General features: G+C 46.3%; 1 protein-coding gene across 1 annotated transcript in view; it reads left to right on the top strand.

Moving 5' to 3' along the window:
- LOC143133156 (sphingosine kinase 1-like) overlaps window positions 1–11,418 on the top strand; it is a 29,167-nt gene extending 17,749 nt beyond the window's left edge. Inside the window, exons 3-5 of the mRNA XM_076292930.1 lie at window positions 8,337–8,431; window positions 8,882–8,997; window positions 10,385–11,418. Of these exons, the coding sequence (XP_076149045.1) occupies window positions 8,337–8,431; window positions 8,882–8,997; window positions 10,385–11,342 (1,169 nt within the window). The 3' untranslated portion in view covers window positions 11,343–11,418. The remainder of the gene's footprint in view (window positions 1–8,336; window positions 8,432–8,881; window positions 8,998–10,384) is intronic.
- The last annotated feature ends 5,149 nt before the right edge of the window (window positions 11,419–16,567 follow it).

The raw sequence follows: 16,567 nt of genomic DNA, 5'->3' as shown, positions 1-16,567 counted from the left end.
AGCAGGGGGAGTGGTACAAACAAACATATCAGTAAGTTATGTAAAAGACCAACAGTACAAAATAGAAAATAACATAGATCAAATAAGCATAGATCAAATAAGCCATGGGCGTAGATTTGCGTGGGGGCCGAAGGACGTGTCCACACCAATGTCAAATTACGACTGAAATGTCCCCACCAATATTCAGGTGGAAATGGGGGGGAAAGCGCTCACATGCGCTACACAAAGAGTTAAATAATTTCTCACTTCAGTGCTGTGGATCATCTCGTACAGATCGTGTAATGTGGAGTAGCCTATACGGGTAAATCACGCTGATTTGAAGTTACTTATAATAACTACTTGAATGCCCTCATACAGACATACGCTACCTCTAGACCATACATGGGCAACATACGGCCCGCGGGCCACATCCGGCCCGTGGCCTTCCCTGACCGGCCCGCGTAAGGTCCGTGAAAGAACAATAGTCAAGAGCCTAGCATAGAAATAATGCACGCAAATCAATATCGTTGGTTTTATTTTGAAAGCGACTGCTATTTGTACGCCCATACGTTTGTGCGTGGATGCATACGATGTAAACACCCTCACTGATGTGCTGGTGAATAGAATTTATGCTTCTGCGTCGACACAATGCAGTTGCCTTTAAGTCGGCGTAAACCTTTCAAAGTTTTGTGTCTCTTATGTCTGCGTCGCTCACCACCGCAAAGGTTGTCAGAACGAACTCCTGCTGTTTGTTGGAGATACGAAGTGTTAATTTCAAAATGTTACTGGCAGATAGACAGTTTACATTCGGATAACCCCGTCACTGTAACCAAAATATGTCTGAGTTTATTTGCAAAGCTTATGTTAGCGAACTAGTATGATGCTACTACCCACAGGTTGCTTGAAGCAGCCGGCTCAACACACAGGGCGAGTTGACAATCACAGTTTTGTGCATAAAGTTAAAGCAAAAACATAGCCTACATTTTTTAAATAATTTTCTTTGTGCATGTTGATTAACTAATGACAGCCTGCTATTGTCTGCTTCACATTTTCATAGTCTAATTCTGCATAGAGTTAATTTAATGATGGTAATGATGGTAATGATTTAATGATGAAATATTGCTGAGTGTTGATGAAATGGTGGCACAGGCCTATGGTTGTCCTGACTCCTTCACATTTTCATGGCCTAGCCTAATTATATAGATATTGTAGTACTTTTTTATATCAGCCTTTGAAAACTGAAAAAAAAAAATGTCAATGTCAGAAAATCATTTGAGAATGAGGATTAAATAGGCTGGACATAGATTAAATAGCCTATTGCTGTTTTTCCTTGGTCTCCCTCACATTTTCATCTGTTCTTACGAGTAGTAAACAAAACCATATGATTTACTTAATGTTATACAAGAACAGAATAGAATTGGACAGAATTGAGTTCAGACTTGAGTTCGGTATTTTGGGTCCGGCCCTCCTCAACAGTCCCAGTTTGTCATGTGGCCCCTTGGGGAAATTAGTTGCCCACCCCTGCTCTAGACCGCTGCGCTCCTCAGACGAACCACGTCTAGCTCTACCACCGGTACGCTCAGGCCAATCCAAACTTTTCTCATCTGTTTTTCCTCGTTGGTGGAACACACTGCCAGTTCCTACAAAGGCAGGGACATCCCTCTCCATTTTCAAAAAACTCCTGAAGACCCAGCTCTTTAGAGAACATCTCCTCTCATAGCACCACTTACAAGTCTTGCTAATCCTAGCACTCACCAGCCGTCTTGAACTGACACGTAACTGTTAAAAACAGCACGCACTGATGCACTTATTGGGGGCCAAGCAGCGAAGCTGCGAGGACCTCATTGTGTTTCTACGTTTTCCTATTATTATTATTATTATATGCAAAGGAAGTCAATGGCAGCCCATAGAACCAGATAGGGTTAAAGCGGAGTAATCAAGGATCTTTGATAGAACCGTCTGGTAAAAAGTTGGGAAATTTGGCACACTAATTGGGGACGGTCCCATGATTCATGTCACCAAGTTTCATGTCGGCAACTCGAACCCTCTAGCGCCACCAACAGGCCAAAGTTGGAAGTGTGTTCACTCACGTAACTTTTGACCCGTAGGTCCGATTTTCAAAAGTCAGGTATCGTTGGAATCCTTGGATCAAGCCAAGTTCAACGCACCCTATGACGCCATTTTCCGCCATTTTGGATTTCATCAAAAACACTTAAAATGTATCAGGGGTCACATACTTTCTCTGATTCCCACCAAATTGTACACAGATCATCTTCAGACCAAGCCTCACAAAAGTTATCACTTTTCGTCTTCGGAAGTATTACCGTTCGCCCGTAACAGCCAATCAAAATTTGCGGCGAAGCCACAAAATAGGAAGTGAGCTCATATCTCAGCAACCCTTGCATGTATCAAAGCCAAACTTGGTGCACGGACTCAGGACCCAATCAGGGGGACGCCCTCTAGGGGGCGCTGTAATTAAGAAACATGCCTTTTGGCCTGTAGCTGCTGTTGTGCTTAGAATTAAAACGCACTAGTGGTGTCTGGTAATACTGTTGGAAGTCCTTAGGCCGACCCAAGCCAACTTGTGATGTCATCGTAATTGATTCGGCCGCCATATTGGATTTAATCAAAAACATGAATAAGTATTCGCATGTCACAAATTTCAGCTGATCCTCACCAAAATTGGCAGAGACCATCTTTAGACCATGCCTTATCAGTGTATTTTTTTCTGGAACAATTGACAAGCGTTCGCCTGTAACAGCCAATTGAAATTTGCGGCGAAGCCGCCAAACAGGAAGTGAGCTCATATCTCAGCAACGCTTTCATGTATCAAAACCAAACTTAGTACATGGTCCTCAGGACCCACCAGGAGGACGCTCAATAAATGTGGTGACCTTTGACCTCTAGGGGGCTCTGTAATTGGCAAAAATGTATTTTGGCCTGTAGTTGCTGCATTATTCTGCAATGGAGGTCAATGGTAGCCCATAGAACCGTCTGGTTCATCCTGATGATGCACAAATAATTTGGTGACCTTTGACCTCTATGGGGGCATTGAAATCACAGCAAGCATGATAATATTTCAATCGATCTTTTATTTTTGATGTGAAACTGATGACAGCGAGTTCCATCCAGTTAATTCTAAAGCGTGCGTGCAAGAGTGGGGCAGGGTGGGACGGACACGGGCGATTGCGGCGGTGGGTTGGCTCGGTGAGGGGGCGGCGACACTCAGCCCTGGTTCAGCCCCACAAAATCAGTTATGTTTTGATGTGAAACTTGACCTTGTAACTCAGCCAATCTTGGGTTGTATGGCATGGAACTTGCTGTGACTGCTTAAGGCTATGGGCCCTATCATGACATTCTAAAGTGCATCGTCACTCGTCAAAAGTCTATTCAAATGTAGTAGGATGTTCAGTTCACATTGGGAGGGGTTTCGTTCTCAAAAGTGGAGCGCATGGCGTAACAAGGTGTTCCTAGGTCTTTTAATCAGTCATATGGGTGTGTTTGGGGCGTAACATCATTTTAAACCAATGAGAATGACATCTGTCATTCCCTTTAACGGCGCAACGCGCGATATGTCAAATAAATGCATCGGTATTTTGGCATTCAACGGCGCATTTGAAGGAGGCTGCTTGCGAGACCGTATGGAATAGTCATTCTTAAACCATGCTTTACTAAAGCCTAGCATAGCCTTCACGCATTTGCACTCGTCTATTATTTGAACTCATTGGCAAAGTGAAACTAACTTCACCAAGGAGTCAGTCAAAGACAGTTATATGCAGTTACTTTCACTATTGACTGACAATGGGTTACCATCGAAAACATAGGCTGGAAAATGCAACACTTACCCTAATGTTGCTCAAATGACTGAATAAAACAACATTTATCCTGCAGAGGAGTTGCTTATATCTCGTGACAGTGCGTCTTCAGCTGTGCTCCATACGTGTCTCTCGCCTCTCCCCTAATCACTTTGCAAATGATGGTGAATAACTACTCATCATGAGATGTACAGTATTTCGTAATATCTTTATTCTAATTATGTTTACCATTGTAATCGTGCAATTTGTAATGCTTTGCATGGACGTGCGCTGGTGTGGATTCATGAATGATAGAAGGATGGTGCGTGCACCTGCCAATATGACTGTTGACATGCGCTCTTAAAATAGCATATGAACAACTCGCCATTGACTTCTGACCAGGTTTAGGTGGTGTATGATAGCGATTTTTAGACAATGCGCCAGGTCCCTCCCTAGGTTGTTAATTGCCACACCCCTGGGCGCAATGCTTAAAAAATAAAGGTGCAAAATAACGAATTCAACTTCGCGCCGGTGAATAACGAACTTTACGCCATGCGCTGGTGACCCAAAATACAGCCCTATATGTCTGATGCAACGGCATTGACTTACATGGCAAATCTGGCCTGCTGAGCTGGACTGCTTGGCCCCCTCATTGATGCTTGCAGCTATATTTCTTACTGTACTCTACAGTTTTTTTTAATTGTCCTAAAATTGTTGAGAATTGCTTTAAAACTTAAACTGTTTACCATGTTGTTAGTCGCTTTGGCTAAAAATGCGTCAGCCAAATGTAATGTAATGTAATGTAATGTAATGTAATGTAACTACCAGTGAGCCGCAGTCTCCTGCGCAGCATTGCGCAGCGCTTCAGCTTCACTTTGGTATATGAAGTACGTCCAAATTCACCCATTCTTCTCTGTTGAACTCCTCGAGAAGTAGGCTACTCATCACACATGTCACATGAAAGATCCTTTTCTCAGCTTTTAAACGGTGCTAGCTAGCCACTATTTGCTGTGATAAACAGTTCGCAAGAAAAATAATTTCAAGAGATTTAATAATTATTCTCTGCGCCTATCTCCACATCCATTCGTCTCGGTGGAATACACACTCTTCACGCAACACATGACAAACCATATATCAGAATAAACAGCAGACCTTACCGAACACAAAGGCATAATGCATTCCCGTGTATAGTTAGCTGTTCCAGAGTAATCCGGTATTGAAATAAATTGTAAACCAAATTCAACATGTTCTTTCGGCTTTAAGCATTTCTTAAAACTGAGCTGTGCTTACATCGCCTAGATATCTGTAAATATTAGAATCAGAGATACAGGCAGCTCACGGTTAAGAGTCACTGTCAATGTAGCCTTCATGATTTCTTTTCACAAAATGCTAAGCATGCATGTATTTAAGTTTCTTAAAACTGAGCTGTGCTTAAATGGGTCAATGCATGATTTCATAACAGACCAAATAGAAAATAAATGTTAAATGTTAAATATAGCCTACATATCTGTACATATTAAAATCAGATTATGTAGGCTACACAATATAGTTAGATCAAGTTGGACAGTAGCACATTTTAATCATGGATAGTTGGACAGTAGCACATTTTAATTATTTTATATTATTATCTATTTTTTTTTTTGGGGGGGGGGGGGGTCAGTGGGTAGTGTCCCCACAAAAGCTCAGACCAAACCTACGCCCTTGAAATAAGCACAAATAAGCACTGAGTTAAAAGCCAGGGAGTAAAAGTAAGTTTTAAAATGTGATTTAAAAACAGGCAAAGAAGGAGCCGGTCTTATATGTAGTGGGAGCTCATTCCATAGTTTAGGGCCAATTACTGCAAAAGCCCGATCTCCCCTGCTCTTTAACCTTGATGGTGGGACTACAAGGCGGCCTTGATAAGCAGGCCTTAGTGCCCTTGATGGAGCATGTGGTTTTAAAAGTTCTGACAGATAAGTAGGTGAAAGCCCATTTAAAGATTTAAATACAAAGAGTAGAATTTTAAAATGAATCCTAAAACGAACAGGAAGCCAGTGAAGGGCAGCAAGCACTGGTGCTTTTGCTTTCGCGTTTTAGTCAGGAGGCGAGCAGCTGCATTTTGGACTAGCTGAAGGCGGGTGAGGGAGGAACAGCTAGTGCCAGCATAGAGGGCATTACAATAGTCAAGGCGTGATGAAATGAAGGCATGAATCACCTTTTCAAAATTGTTAAAAGATAAAAAGGGCTTGACCTTAGATAACAGCCTTAGATGGAAGAAACTTGATTTGACTACAGACACACAGACAGAAGAGCTAACATGGCGACAGACCCAGAGACACAGACAGGAGAGCTAACATGGCGACAGACCCAGACAGAGTGACAGACCCAGAGAGACAGGAGAGTGGCAAACAAACAGAAGTGTTACAGTGAAAGTCAGGTCCACTTGGCATCTCTCTCTCTCTCCTCCCTCTGTTCTGGCTGGTCTCGGATCACTGGCTTCAGAGCCTCTGCATAGGCAGATGGGATGTGACTGGACTGATAAGGGGGAATCGATCCGGGGGCCTGGCACCAAGAGAGAGAGAGGAGAGGGGAGAAGAGAGAGAGAGAAAGGCCTGTAATCAGATGCCTCCCCCGGGGGTGGGGGGGTTAAGCATGTTTAACAGGCCTGTGCTAACCGGAGCCCGGAGGAGGGACAATGCCCCCCCCCTCCGTCAAGTGAGTGAATCTTCCCAGGCATCGCTCAAAAGCTCCGACATGAGATGCTCAGCGAGATTAATTTGTGAACATGAAGCGTGAAGAGGACAGCCGTTTTTGTGTAAGTGAGGGAGGGTAGCAAACACTAGGCAGCTTGTTCAGGGGAGAAAAGACCTGGCAGAATATGTCCTCAGGCTGAGTGGATGGATCAAAGAACAAAGATTCATTTTTCATAGTTTCATGAAGTACAGCAAGAATGTGCATCCTATGAGTGATTAAACCAGTTCTCTGTCTGTGTTTTTGTTGGGATAATGGGATTGTGGTTTTGCTTTGAACTTTCTCTGTTTTTTTGGCATACGCTTTTCTGGCACTTCCCTCGTTCTTGAACATTACAAACTGGGCCGTACTGTATGAGTCAGATGCCTGTGCCAGCAGTGTGTGTGTGCATGTGCGTGTATGTGTGTGTGTGCACATGCGTGTGTGCATGTATGCATGTATGCATGTGTGTGTGTGTGTGTGTGTGTGTGTGTGTGTGTGTGTTCTAATCTTAGCTCTAGCTCTGACGGGAAGTGTGGTGTGGACCAGGGTGACAGTGGTATGTGATGAGGCAGCAGCAGAGGGAGGGGAGTGACCTGCCCACTGCAGGCTACTGCTGCTGCTGCTGCTATTGCTGCTGCTGCTGCTGCCCACTGCAGGCTACTGCCACTACGCTGTTGGAATGCACACACATAAAATTATACAAAACAACATGCAATCACAAACAGATACTAACACACACACACAAATGGATAAATACATGTAATATACTGACACACAGTCTGGAGGATCTAAACAGCAAGTGCTCTGGTTTCAGTTAGTGTTGCCTCACAGTGAGTGGGCACATACTTTGAGAGTGCTTAAGATGTTACGTGCTCAAGGCCAGTGAAACTAGTCATGCAGATGGGGAAATTCCACTCATTCTACTCTCTGACTAATAGTCTCATCCGTGTGCCCCTGATTACTTACTGGTTATTTAGTAAGCCTACTTGACAAGACTGCACCTCCCTGAAATCACCTCAGGAAGAGAGCTGGGCCCTCAGGTGAACATACCAGGCAATGCTGGAGTGCACCTCACCTCACGCAGCGTTTCATCTGGGATTGGCTCATTCACATTACACATGTCCAACAGCAGTGAGGATAGAAGGCACGGTGGGAGGCTTAGAGGCAGGCAGGCAGCAGGAGTACAATTCACTCAAAAAATATTCTAAGTGTTACATTTGTAAGAAACAAAGTTTATACTCTAAGAAGTTCTATGTTACTCACATGACAACTCAGTCAAGGAGCTTGGTGTATCAATTTGAGTCAATACCTTTGTGTCCGTTTCAGTCTATTTTGTTACTTGATATGGGAATGTCTTGACGTAGACCCTGTTGTGAAATAAATAGTAACAATTTGACTAAAACAGTTCCAACAAAACGACTATACAAAATGAACAATTGTGTCCTAGATCTGATAAACACTTACTTACTGTGATAGATAGAACTCATGATGTGTTCTGAAGGGCATAACTTTAACTGCACCCAGACGTTTTAGTGTTCTGAAACAGCTCTCAGGTGCCATAGTTAATAAAGTGGAACATTATGGGACATTACGTGGAACATGGTGTAATATAATGTTGAACGTACTCATTAACTCTCCATTTCCATTGAACACGCAGCACTGCAAATGAACAGGTGCTCCAACCAATCACAGTTGACTTTCAGGGCTGTTGAGCAGGCCCCGGTGCCATATGGATTATATACATTGGCCAAATTAAATTATTACCGCGTTCTGGCTTCTCATATGACATGGCCAATGAAATCTGTCACTGCCTAAGTGATTGATGGATGATTTTCTCTCCCCCCTGTGTAGAGAGGCAGAACCACGCACGGGAGCTGGTGAGAGAGGCTGATCTGACCAAGTGGGACGCCCTGGTCATCATGTCGGGAGACGGCCTGCTGTTTGAGGTGAGCTAATAGAAATCCCCACCACTACTGTCTCTCTGTCCTTGGTGGTGTGATTAGTTGCCTTTGGTATATTCTCCTGAGGTGAAGTCTGGAGGCGGAGAAATGGAAGTCAGCAGTTTGTGTTGTGCTTCGTGGACTCACTTGACCTTGTCTGGCACAGCAGAGGCGCTGGAAACTTTTGAAACAGCCCTTCAAACTGACTTAATCAGCCACTCCAACACATACTGTACCTGCGGATATGCATTGTGCTTTCAGTCTGAGTCACCACACAGCCGAGTGTTTGTTTGAAAGGCTGCGTGCGTGGGGGGGGGTGTAGGTGAAGAGGGGTCACAGTGAGTGGCTCCTTGGGATGAGTGCGGCCGGCGGGGCTCGTCTCACGGCCTCGGCAGCGCCCCCTTGTGTCTGCTCTGTTCTTGTCGTCTAACGTGGTTCTGTCTGCTCTGTCCCCAGGTGGTGAACGGGCTGATGGAGAGGGAGGACTGGGAGGAGGCCATTCAGACCCCGCTGGGGATCCTTCCAGGGGGCTCCGGGAACGCACTGGCCGCCTCCATCCATCACTATGCAGGGTGAGAGAGAGAGAGAGAGAGAGAGAGAGAGAGAGAGAGAGAGAGAGAGAGAGAGAGAGAGAGAGAGAGAGAGAGAGAGAGAGAGAGAGAGAGAGAGAGAGAGAGAGGAGAGAGAGAGAGAGAGAGAGAGAGAGAGAGAAATGAAGAGAGAGAGAGAAAGGAGAGAGAGAGAGAGAAAGAAAGAGAGAAAGTGTGTGTGAGGGAGAGAGAGAGAGAAATGGAGAGACAGAGAGAAAGGGAGAGAGAGAGAATGAGAGAGACCGAGTGTGTGTGTGAAAAAGAGAGACAGAAAAAAAAAAGAGAGAGAGAGAGATGTAGGGAGAGAGGTGGGGAATAAAAGGCAAAGACGCTCTTGTATAGAGGGGAAAGGAGGAGAGAGAGAGAGAGAGAGAGAGAGAGAGAGAGAGAGAGAGAGAGAGAGAGAGAGAGAGAGAGAGAGAGAGAGAGAGAGAGAGAGAGAGAGAGAGAGAGAGAGAGAGAGAGAGAGAGAGAGAGAGAGAGAGAGAGAGAGAGAGAGAGAGAGAGAGAGGGAGGAGACAGAGAGAGAGAGGGAGAGAGAGAGAGAGAGAGGGTGCCCATCATTGTGATGGTTATTTATGTTTGGGCACATGCCCAGTTATTCAGGAGGGACTGCGGCAGCACTCTGGAACAGCGCGGGCCAGACCAGAGGGGAGGGGTGGGGGCACACTGGGGGTTTCGCTCGCACAATCCCACCAGCAGAGCGCTCGCGGCCACGCACAAAGGGAGGAAGGATCCAGACGCTGTTTTGTTCTCTCCCTGTAGGGGGGAGTAAAGGGGGCAGTGTCCATGGCTGTTTTTTGGGGGGAGTTTTTTTTTTTTTGGGGGGGTGGGGAGGGGGGTTATGCAGTTTTCAGATGCACTCAAAATACATTTGAGTTAGTTGAGCCAATGTGTTTGCACTGATCATGACAGATCTATTTGATGTGAACATTGGCTTAAGTGCTACTTTTTTACACATTCTTAAATCTTCGGTGAATTCCACCCTTAAATAGAAAAGGGTCAACTGATCAACCAATCACAGAAGCAGAAGTAAAAAGCTCCATGTTTGTCGCTAAAGCAGATGAGGTCGTGCCCCTGTGCAAATATTAGCATAAGCATGGTGATGACAGCTGGATCTGACCCCTCTGTAGACACAGACGTAATTGGTGCTCCGATCTGACAGATGAGGCTGAGTGACATTTAGGGATGGTGATGGGGGTGGGGGTATATGGGGTAGAGGGCTTTTTGGGGTGGGGGTAAAGTGTGTGTGTCTGGGGGGGGGTTCCTGACCTCTCCACCCTCTCACCAGCTGGGCCCGCCGGTGTCCTTTGTCTTCCGTGGTCGGCGCGTCAGCTCACGGCGTCTCTCTCTCTCTCTCTCCTGACAGGTCCCAGCCGGTGTCCAGCGAGGAGCTGCTGGTGAGCTGCGGCTTCCTGCTGTGCAAGGGCCTGGTGGCGCGGCTGGACCTGACGTCCGTGTGCCTGGGCTCGGCGCCGCAGCCGCAGCGGCTCTTCTCCTTCCTGTCGCTGGCCTGGGGCTTCGTGGCCGACGTGGACATCGAGAGCGAGAAGTACCGGCACGTGGGCGCCGCCCGCTTCACCGTGGGCACGCTGGTGCGCCTGGCGTCGCTGCGCGTCTACCAGGGCAAGCTGGCCTACCTGCCAGCAGAGACAGCGGCGGCGGCGTCCACATCGACAGACACACCGCCGTGTCCCGCGTCGTCCTCTACTACCTCGGAGGTGCCGTCGGCCCACACGCACCCCCACCCCACCTCCTCCTCCCCCCACGGCTTCTGCTCGTCACTGGTGTGCCGCTCCTCGAGAGCCTCACCTGGCCAGAATGTCACGCACACCTTCCACAACTACTGCAACTCCAACAACGCCTTCAAGGCCAAGCGGGGCCAGGACAAGCCCCCTCTGGCCCCGGCCTTGGGCCCTCGCGGCGGGCCCCCGGACTCCCTCCTGGTGCCCCTGGACCAGCCGGTGCCCAGCGACTGGACGGTGGTGCCCGAGGAGGACTTTGTGCTGGTTCTGGCCATGTACCAGTCGCACCTGTCGGAGGACCTGCAAGCGGCGCCCGACTCCACCCTGGAAGACGGGCTCATCCACCTCTTCTACATCAAGGCGGGCATCTCGCGCGCCACCCTGCTTCGCCTCTTCCTGGCCATGGAGAAGGGCGCCCACGTGGACGCCAGCTGCCCGCACCTGGTCTATGCCAAGGTGCGGGCGCTCCGCCTGGAGCCCTACTCGGCCAAGGGGACGATCACGGTGGACGGGGAGCTGGTGGACTACGGGCCGGTGCAGGCCCAGGTGCATGGCAGTCTGGCTCGGCTCATCGCCAGCTAGAGCGAAGACGCGCAGGACCGACCGACCGACCGACCGACCGCCACAACCTCCTCAACCACCCCAAAGGCTACGACTGCGCCAGTTCAGACTATTTTATTCTTGCTGCTTTAAAGGAAAGTGCAATTTGGTGTAGATCTGAGTCAAATGCATATCCAATGACGAGACAAATGTCAAGGAAGTGGGGGCACGACGTTTAAAGATGGCATGAGTCCTTGAAAATACAGTTGTATTCCAGGCAGCACTCCAAAAGTGGCTCCAAATAACCCAGATATGTCATGCGTGACATCTCGACGCAAGATGCAGCAGATATGGATTTGACCCAGGTCTAATATTGTGATAAATGCCTCTGGAGACAACTGAGATGATTTTTTTTATTTTTCTACTGACTTTCCTCTTTCTTCCTCCCCTCCATGTGCCTCTCCCACTCTCACTCTCTCTCTCTTTCTTCCCCATCCCTCGTTCCCAGCGATGAGAACAACGCCCCCTGGGGGTGACGCTGAGTAAGCCACGCTCGCGCTGCTGCCGCCTCTCATTACGCGCGAGCCGCTCATGGCTGTGAATGTGTAGTGACAGTGTGTTACTAGGACCCAGGCCGCAGGCAGGCAGCAACTCCACTAGCCGTGCTGTCTGCCCCCACGAGCCTTTGGGCACACGGCGCAGGGAGGGAGAGTAGTACTGTAATGTAGTATCCCTTCACCACGCTGCCCGCAGTTTAAAAACAAAGCACTAACCAGTCACACTGCAGCAAGTTTTTTTTTTTTGTTTTGTTTTTTTTACAGACCGGGGTGTCAACTCAACTTGAATTATCTTTGCTCGTATGCAGTCTGTATTTGCTTTCTATCTCTTTCGTTTAGTTTTTTTTTGTTGTTGTTCGGATGTTTGGCAAGTCAAGGCTGCTTTGACTCAGAGAGATGTGAGGCAGCTGAAGGCCAGCGGTGGCAATGATGTAACCCCCTCCCCCCCCAAGACACACACACACACACACATACACACACACACATACCCTGGCAGTCACGTGGGTCATGTGAGAGTGGAGGAGGAAGAGGAGGAGGAGGAAACACTTACGCACACTACTCTTGTGCTGCACCGCATCCATCACAACATCTCCGCCCCATGCTGTTTACCCCAGCATATTCCACCAACCAAAAAGAGCTGCAAGTGTAGTGTTGAGGTGTGGCCAAGCGGAGATCAGGGTGGGTGGATGGCCCTAGTGGCACCTGCTCTTGGGTCTTTGGCTGCGGGTCGGTAGGGGCAGTCCCCCCCCCACCCCTCTGTAACTGTCCTCCCCCCGATCGCCCATCGCAACCCCAGCTGTCACTCTTTTGATTGTATGAGGCCGCCCCCCCCCCCTTACCCGGCCCTTTCTAAAATCCCCTGCACATCAACCTGACTGGTTGAGCACACGTCAGCCTTTATGTTCCCTTTGGAACTGAAGAGGAGAGCCTGCTGGACTACACTATTCCACTATTTCTGTTAAAGAAAGCTGAACTTGGGATTCAGGCACTCTGGAGAAAATAGTGCTGCTGCTCGCTTCCTTAAAAAACAACAACAAACAAACACCGTTATAGATGACTGTCCTGCCTTAATACACACAGGGGGAGACATGATGAGGGGGGAGGTGTATATGTGTGTGTGTGTGTGGGGGGGGGGGGGGTGATTGCCTGTGTGGTTGATTAAACAAGTGCACCACACAGCTCAGAGAGGAATATAAGGAGGGGCTGTGGAGGAGATATTGACTGGTTTGAGAGCTGCTTTAGCAACCACATGCACAGTTCCTGTGGATTCATTAGCTGACACTGTGAAAGGTTAGGCCTTCCTATTCATACTTCACACTGCTGGGGACAGAGGTTGTGACCCCCGGCACACTTCAGTGGGATTGCCCAAGCAGATGCAGCAGACAGGACAAAGAGAGTGAGTGAACCGTCATCAAGGACACAAGATGGCAGTTCACTGATTTGTTTTTGTCGTTTTCGTCTGTGGGTGTCCTTTGTGACTCGACGTCTGACTGTTTTTGCGAAGATGTGTCTTGACTTTACTGCACATAAATGCACCTTTTAAAAAAGTATGTACTGTATTGTCAGAGAAAGGCGTTTAAAAAAAAAGAAAAGAAAAAAAAAACAACTTACATGGGTCTCTCCAGAAAGACGTTTTAGTACCTCATATGTTGCTTGGTAGTCCCTCTCTCTCTCTTGTCAACTGCAATCTCTCTTTTCGTCCCCCCTGACCCATAGTAGTCAGGGAACAGAGGAGACCGTAGCCTGGGGGAAAATAATTAGCAAAGAGTGAGGAGGAATGAGGCAGAGCCTGTTTGTTGAAATGTGAAATATGACATGGTGGTGACCATTGAACACTCAACTGGAAGGGAACTAATAGGCCAATTAGCATGCCACCACTCAACTGGAAGGGAAGAAATAGGCCTACTACAGGCATGCATTTTCTAGACCTACATTCAGCTTAACTGTTAAGAAGCACACAGCTACTCGTCTTCAAAGGATAGAAAAGTATGGCTTCAAGTCCTGTGACAGTTCTGTGTTGACTGTGAAACTGCCTGTGTAAAAGCTATTCCATGTCCAAGCGTTTACAATATCTGGTTAGGAAGACTAGAAATCCAAAGCAAATGTCTCCGTTATCTATGCAAAAAAAAGAAAAGAAAGACAAAAGAAAAACTGCATGTGTTTTGTTATTGCTGGTCATGCAGTTCAGTTTGTTATTCTGTTTGGTGTGCCTTGGTGTAGCTCCCCCTAGTGGCTGGAGGAGTGGTGTGAACAGCAGTTTACTGGAGATGAAAGCACAGCTGAAGGCACCACGACAAAGGCCCTGCTCAGCCGTCCCCTCATGCTCATCAACACCATAGCTAACCTCTCTTATGAAGCTCCCAATGATGCTTTTGGCTGAAGGGAGCTATAGAAAAGCAATGGCAAATTCTAAATCAAAAATAGACTGTACAATATCAAGTGGCACGGATGAAAGCATATGGACCTCTGGTCACTAGCAGAAACAGTTGTGATGTCTGATTTCATGCGATCCTACTTGAGGTGGGGAAGAGAGAGGATTTGCTGCGGACAGGTTTCTCATGAATAAATGACTCCGTTTGCTCCATGATACAGCTATCCCATCAAATCAATCTCCTGTTTGTTTCCAAAAATGTTGCTACTGTAAAGCAATCTGATTGCTGTTCTTGTAATTTTTTTTTGCTATGGCCTCTAGGGGAAAACAAATTATATTCAGGTGTGTATGGTGATGGTTAGAGAACTGTCATTTTTACTCTTCTGATGATTTAAGCCATTTCTTGGACACTGTCTGATAGAGAATTCTATTTTTAAACTTTGCAAATGTCTGTATTTTTTGTAGCACAAAACCAAAAAAAAAAAAAAAAAAAGGATTTGCTGGAGTTTTTTCTTCTAAAATAAAATCATACTTCTAAATCTTGTCTTGGTATACTGTGGTGCATGGGAGAGTCAACAAAGCATGACATTTGTCTTGACACCGTAGTTGCTATGGTTCTGCTTGCAAAGAGTTTTTAATGCATCGCTTTTTACAGTTGTTCATCTTTAATGCAACCAAAATAACTGTAAAAAATTACAAATAAATCCAAAAAAGAAAATACAACACACTCTCAGCAATTTATACATATTATGCCCCAAGCATTCACATGACCGCTTTCACAACTCCCTTTCTTTTAAATATATATACATATAGATATAGATATATATATTTAATTTATATATTTTATATAATCATGACTTCTGTACAGAAGAATCAGGCTACAAATCTTATTTTTGTTTATTAGTTAACCAATACAGGCCACTGTGGAAATGTCAACATCATACAAGTCAAGTCTTGTGTGGAGCCGGTTAAGGCTTAAAGCAACATGTTACATGCTTTGGCTGTAGTCACTCATATCTATGATATTTTCAGAGTACTGTACACATACACAGAAGAAAAAATAAAAATGTCCATAGCTTCATGTGCTTGATATCGGTTTTCAATGTTCCCAGACGTCGCTTCACATTTCAGTTCCGTGGGAGTGGAGGAAGAGGGAGGGAGGGAGGGAGGGAGGGAGGGATGGAGAAATAAGAGAGGAGGACGAGAGGGGGGTCACAGGGGCAGTGAGGAGACCGGTTCAGGACTGACAGGCAACAAAATCAGAGACAGAAATGAATACTTTGCCGAAAAATGCGTTCCTGTGAAATCATAGGACGGCGGGCTGCTCTTGGGGGACTACATTTTGTTCACTTATTTTTGGTTCTGAACTGCATTGTGTCCCACAAGACATCATCTAAGGTCAAAATGAACCAAGTCGGTGAGACGCTCTTCTCTGTTTGTACAAGAAGCAGCTGCGATATATATTTAAGAAAGAAAAATAAAAAGGGAAGAAAGAAAGAAAAGCAAGAGAATTTTAAAAAGCAAGCATGCTAGCCTACCCTTTGATCCATAGTTTACCCATTGACAACCCCCCCCCCCCCCCAGTGTAAAAAAAACTGCAGTCTGAAATGGATGTAAACATAAAAAATTCAAGCAGAATCAGAAGGAGTTGAAACGACTGCGCCTCAACCAGCAGCGGTCTGCACCGGTGGTCTACTGCTCCCTGGTGGCCGTGTGGGGTGGTCACAGGATTGGCGTTAATAAGAGTGCTACATTGTAGTAATACTGCCTTATTTATTATCAACATTATAAACATAAATGCATTAAATCAAGTTTCAATACAATACAAAGAACAGGTAAAACACAACAATGGCAGTCAGCAAATAATGATCTATGAATGCTGACAATTTTTTTCCAGTTGGCAAGAACAGTGTTCTGATTAGAAACCATCTTATCTAGTGCTTCTCAAAATAATAATAAAAAAGATAATCTAAGCATGAGTATTTCCCAAACACCCCCCTTCGTCAGCCATGGAGGTCTAAAAGACCTAAAAATTCAGTGAAACATCGCCTTGGTTACAGTGGCAATTAACCTCTTTTTAGATGAGGTAAATGAGCCGTCCCTCTACACAAGCCAGAGATGGGGAGCTGCTCAGGATGCAAAGTCAGCATGAAGTGGTTCTGGGGGAGACCGGAGTGGAAATCAATATTTCATAAATCCTAAAAACCTTGCGAAAGCCCCTTGCCTCGGCTGGGACCCGGCTAAGACTCGCCAGGAGAAACGTGCTGATTGGGTGAAGAGGTTGATGATGAGATGGAACCTGGTTGGTTAAGAGTGTCGAGCTCCAAAACTCATTTCAA

Source organism: Alosa pseudoharengus, unplaced genomic scaffold (assembly GCF_046254945.1).
Source record: "Alosa pseudoharengus isolate Yale_2024_CS ecotype anadromous, Long Island Sound unplaced genomic scaffold, YU_APseudo_1.1 YU_APseudo_1.1_scf_1, whole genome shotgun sequence".
In the NCBI taxonomy this organism is placed as follows: Eukaryota; Metazoa; Chordata; class Actinopteri; order Clupeiformes; family Clupeidae; genus Alosa; species Alosa pseudoharengus.
Note: the sequence above shows the minus strand (reverse complement) of the source record. Positions and strands in the feature narration are given on the sequence as shown.